This window comes from Triticum dicoccoides, chromosome 1B, assembly GCF_002162155.2.
Source record: "Triticum dicoccoides isolate Atlit2015 ecotype Zavitan chromosome 1B, WEW_v2.0, whole genome shotgun sequence".
In the NCBI taxonomy this organism is placed as follows: Eukaryota; Viridiplantae; Streptophyta; class Magnoliopsida; order Poales; family Poaceae; genus Triticum; species Triticum dicoccoides.
This window is the reverse complement of record NC_041381.1, coordinates 459,933,304-459,944,159: the sequence shown is the minus strand read 5'-3', so window position 1 is coordinate 459,944,159 and position 10,856 is coordinate 459,933,304. Positions and strand designations below refer to the sequence as shown.

General features: G+C 49.5%; 1 protein-coding gene across 1 annotated transcript; it reads left to right on the top strand.

Moving 5' to 3' along the window:
* Positions 1-253: 253 nt before the first annotated feature.
* LOC119341184 (lichenase-2-like) lies at positions 254-4,340 on the top strand. The gene is made up of 2 exons (XM_037613059.1): positions 254-417; positions 3,035-4,340. The coding sequence occupies exons 1-2, from the start codon at positions 345-347 to the stop codon at positions 3,964-3,966; spliced, it is 1,005 nt and encodes a 334-aa protein (XP_037468956.1). The 5' UTR covers positions 254-344; the 3' UTR covers positions 3,967-4,340.
* Positions 4,341-10,856: the final 6,516 nt, after the last annotated feature.

Genomic DNA, 10,856 nt, shown 5'->3' with positions numbered 1-10,856 from the left:
GTTGTTTGGTGCTACTATGAATGAATGAAGGAAGGGGAATCTCTTGCCTACCTGCAACAACAACCTGGTGTACCGGATAACCTCTGCCCACCACCAGACTCTCTATGAGAAGGGGGTGACGCATGCAAACGGCCTAGGTAGTCAATCGCAACGGGCTAAATAAATGTCGCTGGAGGCGTTGGGCCTGCGCGCTCCCGAGTGGATTGGACCAAACTGTCTCCTCGGATCCTATATAAGGGGCCGGCACCCCGTTGTGGTCTCACCAGAAAAGAAACAACAAGAGCTTGAGAGACTCTTGGCATCACACCCACACGCCCCCTCCAACGCAGCCAGAGAGAAAGAGAATGGCGAGCCAAGGTGTTGCCTCCATGTTCGCTCTGGCATTGCTCCTCGGAGCCTTCGCCTCCATCCCACAAAGTGATTCCCCTTCCTTCTCTCTCTCTCTCTCTCTCTCTCTCTCTCTCTCTCTCTCTCTCTCTCTCTCTCTCTCTCTCTCCAAATGATTGGGTACAGTTTTTTTCATGCAAGTCGTGCAGGGAGTTTGTTTAGAAGATGGTAATACGTACGTTAATCTTAGCTTTCATTAAGAGAAGAATTAGCTAGCTAGCTAGGTAAGGTAGCTAGCCATGGTGCACGCATGGTCACATAAATCTCTCCCACCAACGTCACACAGTATAGCTTCCTCTTTTTTGAGATGCACAGTACACTGTTTAGGTGCATGTCGCTTTCGTTCTGCGTTTTATTCTTCCCGCGCCATCAGTCGCATGGTGAAGCCTAATCGGCGTCCGCCGGTCTCTCATTCTCTATCTTAAAGCGTCCGTCATGCATGGGAGCACAGTAACTTTTCATACATATTTTTTTGGAAACTAGATACGGTAAATTTTGTAAAAATCGTTTTTCACTAAAATAATCAGGAGTCTTGGAATTTGCTGCAGAGTATATATATACATCAATATATGATTCGCATGCACCAAGATAAAAGTGCACGTGTAATCGACCTTCATTGTGTTTTTTCCAGGGAAGAAAACGTTGCAAGAAGTAGGTGTTCCGCAGGGAAATTAATATGTTTAAAGTAACGAAAATGATAATTTCTAGATAATACGTAAAACATTGAAAGAGGTACTTCTAGGTTTTCCACGAGGAAGTTAATATCTTAAAAGCAATGAAAAGGATATTTTTAGGTAGTTTCAACTGTTTAACTATAAATCAATCTAGTTGATCGTACACTAAAGCAGCAAAAGCCAAAGCTTGCAAATGAAGTCTCGAAATGTTTGGTGGGCATGCATGTCAGTTAGCCATCTTTTTTACAAAGCCAGAAGGTTTAACTAACGACCTATAAGTAGCTAAGCCAGTGTCCCTTTCTCCAGTGCCATGTTAATCACCTAGAAAGTTTTTCTTCTTCCCTGCATGCAAAGTTGTGCATGCATGTCTTGACAGTGTCGCCCTAGCACTGTTGACACGAGCCCTACCACTTAAATTGGTGGTTTGTTCCCTGATTAATTGGGTGCAACTACTGCTGAACCACCCGTCGCTAACCATCTTTTTCTTCTTCCTTTGGTCCGCGGACGGTCTCATCTTGACGTTTTTTCAGCGATGGACGATGCGGCACCGGCCAGTCCAGTGGTCCTACTCGATCATTTCAGCTAGCCAGTACCGCCACTGTTCCATTCTTTAAGTTTAACGAAAATGATTGCACCGGCTGCTAGTTATAGTAACTGACTCACTTGCATCCTATCTTCAAAGTGCAACTGATCGACCTATGGTACATGACGCCACCGATCACTAGCCACTAACTAACTCTATGACCCAGGTGTTGGTTCTGCTGGCCTTTCCAAGTTTGGTCTGCCTGAAAAGAATTATGGCATAGGAAGTAGGTCAGTGTAGTAGTGGTACTGCTAGTAGTAGTTGGCACTTGATAGAGCAGGAAGTTAAGAGGGGGATTAAGTGGCGTGTACTTATATGGAGTACTTTGTCAGGCACGTGAGCTAGACCGTTAATTGGACCGCAGCTAGGCGCAGCCGGAGGGCCATGCATATGCATGCACGCCATGCCGATCCACATCGATCGTATGTGGACTATCCAACGGCCGTGCTGCGGACGTTGGACCAGAAACTTGATTTGTCCCAGCATGTATGTATGCATGAGGTCTCTACTCTCCATGTATTCATTTCTAGGCTTCCTGCCAATTGCCATGTACGTGTGGTCGACCTCTACTCTACCCCCCTACAATATTCCTGGTCCTCTTGTTTAATAAATCCAACTAGCTAGCCGTGCAAGTACTACACAATTTATGCCATACCATTTGCATTCTTAAGAGTACATGTACTGTAAAAAAACTTGCATAATTGATGCACAGTACGTCAGTACCAACTCTCAAGTGCGACACTTCACTAAATTAGGGTAGAGTTAGTTGGTGAACCAAGCAAATCAGCTAGGGTAAAAGATTCACTGCACTGGAAGCTAGTCAAAGTTCATTCCTTCCTTTAAGGTTGTCCCTCCGGACACGAGTAGCCAAAGATATATATTTATCCAGTTCCTTTTTCTCCTTGCTCGTGGTAGCTAGTGGCTAGTGACAAGTCGGTCAAGGCGCCGGCCGTGAAAATAGCAATGTTCCTCGGCCGTGTGCGTGCGTCTGACACCAACTCGTGACTGTAAAAAACATTATTTAAGTCGCGAATCAGCCACCAAAGTCTAGAGACAAAGAGATAAAAAACATGCAAAGCCAGAAGCTACACGCATGCATCCATGCATGCGTACAAGATTTCAGTTAAACGTCCTTTTCGGGGAGTTAGTATTATCCCTCGCCAACAGGTCAAAAGGCTTGCTCTGTGTGTGTGTGTTCATGCATCGCCGCCATTCTTGCTTATTGGTTTCTCTTCCATTTCTTTTTTATATTCCATCACATGTCATCACGGGGAGGAATTCTCTATGGCAATGGAACAGTGCTAGCTTGGTGTGAATAATTTTTTATGGAGCTGTAATAATTAGTTTTCTGAATGTTAACTAACCAAAGTTACATGTACCTTGCGCGCAGGCGTCGAGTCCATCGGGGTGTGCTACGGCATGAGCGCCAACAACCTGCCGGCGGCGAGCACCGTCGTGAGCATGTTCAAGTCCAACGGTATCAACTCCATGCGGCTATATGCCCCCGACCAGGCGGCGCTGCAGGCCGTTGGCGGTACGGGCGTCAACGTCGTCGTCGGGGCGCCTAACGACGTGCTCTCCAACCTCGCCGCCAGCCCGGCGGCGGCCGCCTCGTGGGTCAGGAGCAACATCCAGGCCTACCCGAAGGTTTCCTTTCGGTACGTCTGCGTCGGCAACGAGGTCGCCGGCGGTGCCACCCAGAACCTCGTCCCGGCCATGAAAAACGTGCAGGGCGCGCTCGCCTCCGCTGGGCTGGGCCACATCAAGGTCACCACGTCGGTGTCGCAGGCCATCCTCGGCGTGTACAGCCCGCCCTCCGCCGGGTCCTTCACCGGGGAGGCGGACGCGTTCATGGGCCCCGTGGTGCAGTTCCTTGCCCGCACCGGCGCGCCGCTCATGGCCAACATCTACCCGTACCTGGCCTGGGCCTACAACCCGAGCGCCATGGACATGAGCTACGCGCTCTTCACCGCGTCCGGCACCGTGGTCCAGGACGGCTCCTACGGGTACCAGAACCTGTTCGACACCACCGTGGACGCCTTCTACACGGCCATGGCCAAGCACGGCGGCTCCAACGTGAAGCTCGTGGTGTCGGAGAGCGGGTGGCCCTCAGGCGGCGGCACGGCGGCGACTCCGGCCAACGCCCGGATCTACAACCAGTACCTCATCAACCACGTCGGGCGCGGCACCCCCCGCCACCCGGGCGCCATCGAGACCTACGTCTTCTCCATGTTCAACGAGAACCAGAAGGACAGCGGCGTGGAGCAGAACTGGGGACTCTTCTACCCCAACATGCAGCACGTCTACCAAATCAGCTTCTGATGAGCTAGCTGCGTATGCGTAGCTAGTGTCCGTATGTCCGTCCGTACGCGCGCGTACACGCGTATAAGAGCGTGTATGCCGTACGTATGTGCACATTATGTATTGTACAGGGCTTGGGTTGGGGTGCGACCGCTGAGGCAGCTCAGACGCGTACGCGATAGTAGTGGTTTGCTATAGTAGTGTATGTGTATGATTTACGATGGAAGGGGGGCAGATGTAAACGCTCTCCCTTCGTCGATTCATCATGCATTTGATACGCACACACATGTGTGCGTAAGTAGAACTATATTGTAGGGTTCAAAATTTCGTCAAAACTTGACGAAATTTGTCCAAAATAATATGAAATATATCGGCGAGACCGAAGTATTCCTATACTTTTTGAAATGTCCACACTAGCTCCAAGATACATGTATTAGTCGGGAACACAATTAATCACATCCCACTATAGAATTCAAATAAGAAAAGAATCACATGGACATGGACATGGTACATGAGCTCGTAAATAGACATCAGCCGGACACGTGTCCGCAACGGGTGGCCCAGATGGGTGTCAGGAGCTCCCCCGCGATTCGCGCGTGCTCGGAGCGGCACGGGCTCGAGAGAGGGACGCACGCCCTAGGGATGATGTGGACGATCCTGCCCATACCATTTTCTTCCTTTATTGCTCCCAAATCTACCTATATGGAGTACTTGGATTATTTTGTCAACTAATTCGGCTGCGCCTTATCCACGCGCGCCGCAGTAGGTATCATCCGTGTGTTTCTGTGGATACGTATATCTCGCCGAACCCAACGGATGTCCTGCGCGAGCAACTCTCTGGTCGTCCCTGTGTAACCCACAGTGGAGATAAGTAGTACTAGCACCTGAGTGTGAATTGATACAACGATATACTGCTCCAGATGATAACGTTCAGAGTCTAATTTATTCCAAGGAATTTTCAAGTACTAATTAATTAATTCCGCAAACGGGGCTAGCCAGCTAGCCGATCAGGCGGATGAGGATTTGACAGACGTATGTTTTAAGTGGCTACAGGAGCCGGTGGCGGGCGTATGATGTTCTAGGCGCACCTACGAGTTTTGAACTGGATTTGATTTGATGCTCCCGCACATGATACCATTGGCTGTGGCGTGGGCTGTTGGTTGCCTGCCTGCCTCTCCCGTGTCAGCGTGTCTCCTATTGATTTCATTTGGAATCTCCATCCGACTCGGAGCCCTTACTTGGTGCACAATTCTTTCAGTTTTGCTAGAACTTATCTAGATGAGATATAATTTGGTCTCATTCACCTTTTATAGCCATCGGATGTGATGCTATAAGATGCGTGTGTGCTGACGTGTGTTGTATCTGTTCTTGTTTTCAAAGTGAATGAGACCAAATTATATCTCATCTAGATGAGTTCTAGGTACTCCCCAATTCTTTTCCTCTAGCTAGCATATTATTGCAGTCACATACCGATCATGAAATGACAACGCATGGTTACTGAATTTTCTGGTTTTCTTCTTAGGAAAAGAAGGGTCCTTGCTGCACACGCAGAGCAAAATACGGTCCAGATTAAAGGAGTGAGTGGTGTCCCAAACCTGCCCTGCTTTCCAAACTGAGAAATAGACGTGCTCTGCTTACGAACGCCACCGTGGTTTGCTGGATATCTGGAACTCCTTTTCCACCTAATCTCAACTCTAGCCTGTAGCTCTAGTATTGTCAACTGAAACGGAGCTGTTATTGTACTACAAAAGCTTTGCACAAGTACCCCTCGGATGTAAAGGGTTTATCCGTTCATTTCCCGTCGCCTGTAGCAATGCGTGCGAGAGGTTTAGGGATAAGCACGTCATAAGATATGGACGGAAGGGATTAATCATTAGCAGTCAGCAGTCACTATTGTGCAGGTCCCACTGTTAATTTCTGTTCATGCTTTACATTTCTAAACTTTGCTCATCAAATTTAGTGTTTCCCCCCGGAAATGCAGGATAGCTCGCATGAATAGTGAGGAAGGTGAGTTGCCTCATGTCAATTGATGCTTTCTCTTCACCAAATAGAAGCGTAAGCTTACCATCTTTCACATCGATGACAGCCATGTGTAATTAGAAATGGTCTTCCCTAAATAATAGGCTTGCTCTTGTTTTTCCAGCCAAATTTTAACAAATCAGTTTACATAACAATTTTCGAGATCATCTACATGGAACCGGTCTCGTGACTACATCTTCAAGATCTTACCACAAAGCTTATCACCGTGGACCATAATCCACTAGTGACATGTGAGCTGACAAAAGGTTGGAACGCTCCAAGACAATGGCGTAAAAATGGAAACACAACCCCCATGCACATGTTGGCAGATATGACTTTAGATCAAACTAGAGCTATCTCCCTTGAAGCAAAACTTGGAACCAACACCTTCAACAAGGAAACGGCATGCGGACGTCGATGGTGTCTGGTCGCCAGTGTTGTTATTGACATCTATACCGGTCACATATAATTAGTTGGCCTATGGAGAATTTACCGAAAGAGATGATTTTATCACACTGCTTCTGACGCATCACCTTTTTTTGCAGGGACACCACCTTATTTGTGATGGTCAAGTGTGTCACACCAGTTTCTAGCAACCTCCGCACCAGACACACCGCCCGAACACTACAAGCCACTTGGTCGTAGATCCGGGCGATGGGTGAGCCATGCAAGTGATGCTCGTCTACCTATACATATGTGCTCCATGCACCAACGCCACACTAATGTCATAGCCTGGGCCAGATTAGCCCGCCTAGGGCTACACATGCTAGATCACATTGGATCCAGCACACACAGGCCAAGCCGACAAGATGTGGTCGGACGTCGCCCGCTACCCATGCGGCGTATAAGATCACTGCCCTCCAAGTGTTGGCCGACTACCTCCACCATCGGAAAAGCCCTGCCTCCTTCATTAGCAACTGCGTGACTTCCATCGACAGAAGCCTCATGAGGTGGCAAGGAGAAGAATGAAAGAAGGAGGGAGGCATATGAGATATAGAGTTTTCACTCCCCTCTACCCCACGAGCTGATAGGAAAAGGAGGACGCTATTTCATGCCCCCATTCACATGATACTAGGGATGCATGTGAACGATTGGCATCGAGCCCGCATGAAAATAATGAGAGTAAGCACGATCGTTACAGTAACAAGAATTAGTACACATTCGGCAGCAAAGCATGCCAAACATGCTTATCCTAATCAAATTAGTAGTAAGGTTTTGGTTAGTTGTATTTTGTCGAATGATACCGTGCCATATCTGCTCTGACACATTGTTGTAACCTTAACAAATCTCTCTCTCTCTCTCTCTCTCTCTCTCTCTTCCTTTCTCTCTCTCTCAGTGTATACAATGAATGAGGCTGATGGATTAGTGACGGTAAATAATTGTTCCGATTTGGTATCACAACCCATGTATACTCTCCTTCTCCCTACGTCGGTCTCTCTCTCACTCTCTGCTTCCGTCAACACCAGCTCACGTACCATTATTACGACGCCCAGCTCGACCGCCCCAATCCCAATTGCAATTATCAGCAACCTCGTTGTCGGTGCTAAAATCGGTGGATATCGGGTAGGGGCTCCCAAGCTGGTGATCTTGGCACGATGGTAACAAGAAGTAACATGGACACAATTTATTCAGGTTTGGGCCCTCTCAAAGAGGTAAAACCCTACACCATGCTTGTATTGTATTGATTGTGGATGGGGTACAAAGTACATGATGATCTACCTCGAGATCACATGAATGAGTCTGACCTCTAAAAACCTTGCTTCTACGGTCTAAACCCCTTGGCCTATATAGGCACCGAGGATATCTAGGATTACAAGTATGTCAGTTACAACTAGGGATAACATGCCGATCATTTGAATATGCCTTGAAGTGTATGCCAAGTCTTTGGAGGATTCCATCTTGAGTATGCCGAAGGTCACGGCTTGTGTGGCCCACTCTTCCATTGTCGGTGGCTCCTTAGTCAGCCCATGAATGGCGGGACGACATGGTGTGCACCTCCTAATCCGGGACACCATCAGTAGCCCCTGAACTGGTCTTAAGCTGAGGACACTGCCTTCCATGGAGCAGCTTTGTATTTTGATCTTCAGCTTTGTAGGCGAGTTATTTCTTCCACACCAGCTTCTAAGTCCGAGGACTTAACTTGGACCTGAGTGTCGGCGTTCTGGAACGGGGGTCCCTAGACTTGCCTGCCTGCGACCTACTGCGTGGCTCCACCAGTGGCCCAGTAAGGCTCGTCTTCATCAACCAACACTCAAGACCCTCACGAGGGGCCAAGCCTCGCGGGGCGGACGATGCAAGGCCTCCTCAGGAGTGGCCTCACCAGGCGGGCTCGCGAGGAGGAGGAGAGATCAAGGCAAGGGGTACCTCATGAGGTTCCCGTGATGCAAGCCATGACGATCAAGACTAGGCGGGCACCAGGCTGGGGCCAGCCCGCGCAGTGTCCTTGTTTCCTCTTTGGTGCAAAGGGGGCAAGTGCAGGCGCGGAGTACCGAGGCATCAGGAAAAGGTTTCATATCAGTGCAACAAGACCAAGACTAGTAGGACAGTAGGACGGAGGTCACCATGGAGCGCAAGACGGCGTCACCACCAGCGCCTTTGGCAGGCGAAGACCACCTTTAGTCAAGATAGCCTGTACTGGCTGTCCCCTTTCAAAATGGCCCCTGTTGGATCCCTTCCCACTCAATATTTGGAAAGAGTACCAGGGCCTCTATAAATAGGGCTAGCCACCACAGTAGCAAGGCATCTCATCTAGAGACGGATCGAATCCGGACAAGTGAAGTTCATCCGCGCACCACACCACCTCAAGAACACCTCTCCTCGCGAGGCTGTTCTTCCCCTGTACTGTTCATCATCAGCCCAGGAGGCAATCCACCACCACACACAGGAGTAGGGTATTACACCACAACGGTGGCCCGAACCTGTATAAATCTTGTGTCTCTTGTGCTGTGAGTTCATCGATCTAGCTTAGGGATCGTGGCGAGGCTGAGAGCGAGATTTGGTAGGAGGAAATCTTCGTGTGCACCCCAGTGTTCGAACCTTAAGGATTTTGCTGGAACCCAATATCCGACATTTGGCGCGCCAGGTAGGGGTGCGCCGGAGTCTTCCTTCCGCCGATCTGCGTTCCACTGCTTCGTCGCATCCATGTCCGTCAACCCGACGACCAACACCGACCGCTGGGTGGCATGGCCAATCCGTGCCACGCCGCCTGCCCAAGGTGATCTCAACCCTGCGCCTCAGGAAGCTCGTGCACCACAGAACGCTGCGGGGCGAGGGCGGCGCGGTCTCGCGCCGCCCGCCCTTACTCCGTGGCAGGTGCGGGTCGCTGCAAGGGCCTCAAGCCACACCGCGGCCACGACGCCGCACACTCGATGGGAGCAAGCAAACATGAGGGCCGCACTCACCGTGGCTCGGGAGCTACTGCGGTGCAGGTTGATGGAGAGCGGCCGAGATGGGCTGCTAGAGCGCGTTGCCGAGCTCCTAGATGTCGCGGCCTCGGGGGCGCCGCCTTTCTACTTCCAGCTTCCACCCTGGGCCCCGGGCGGATCACACAACGGGCCTCTCCGCGCCCGCCCGCCCTCAGGCACACCCCAAGGCATCGTCGACACCAGCTCAACCATCGGTGCCGGACGTCAGGCTTCACCAGCACCACCTCCGATGAACGAGGGCATGCGCATAGCCGCCTACGGCCCGGGCGGGACGCTGCCCTACCATCCTCAAGACGGCGCGCTAGGCCAGGCCACATGGAGCATGGAGCACTATGGCAAAGTCTTCGAGGCGGTGGCCTCGGGGGCTTACGTGCCCCGTGATAACCCACAAGTATAGGGGATCGCAACAGTTTTCGAGGGTAGAGTATTCAACCCAAATTTATTGATTCAACACAAGGGGAGCCAAAGAATATTCTCAAGTATTAGCAACTGAGTTGTCAATTCAACCACACCTGGAAACTTAGTATCTGCAGCAAAGTGTTTAGTAGCAAAGTAATATGATAGTGGTGGTAACGGTAACAAAAGTAAAGACAGCAAAAGTAATGTTTTTGGTATTTTGTAGTGATTGTAACAGTAGCAACGGAAAAATAAATAAGCAAGAACCAGTATATGGAAAACTCGTAGGCACCGGATTAGTGATGGATAATTATGCCGGATGCGGTTCGTCATGTAACAGTCATAACATAGGATGACACAGAACTAGCTCCAGTTCATCAATGTAATGTAGGCATGTATTCCGTATATAGTCATACGTGCTTATGAAAAAGAACTTGCATGACATCTTTTGTCCTACCCTCCCATGGCAGCGGGGTCCTATTGGAAACTAAGGGATATTAAGGCCTCCTTTTAATAGAGAACCGGAACAAAGCATTAGCACATAGTGAATACATGAACTCCTCAAACTATGGTCATCACCGGGAGTGGTCCCGATTATTGTCACTTCGGGGTTGCCAGATCATAACACATAGTAGGTGACTATAGACTTGCAAGATAGGATCAAGAACACACATATATTCATGAAAACATAATAGGTTCAGATCTGAAATCATGGCACTCGGGCCCTAGTGACAAGCATTAAGCATAGCAAAGTCATAGCAACATCAATCTCAGAACATAATGGATACTAGGGATCAAACCCTAACAAAACTAACTCGATTACATGATAAATCTCATCCAACCCATCACCGTCCAGCAAGCCTACGATGGAATTACTCACGCACGGCGGTGAGCATCATGAAATTGGTGATGGAGTATGGTTGATGATGACGACGGCGACGAATCCCCCTCTCCGGAGCCCCGAACGGACTCCAGATCAGCCCTCCCGAGAGAGATTAGGGTTTGGTGGCGGCTCCGTATTGTAAAACGCGATGATTTCTTCTCCTCGATTTTTTTCTCCCTGAAAGCCAA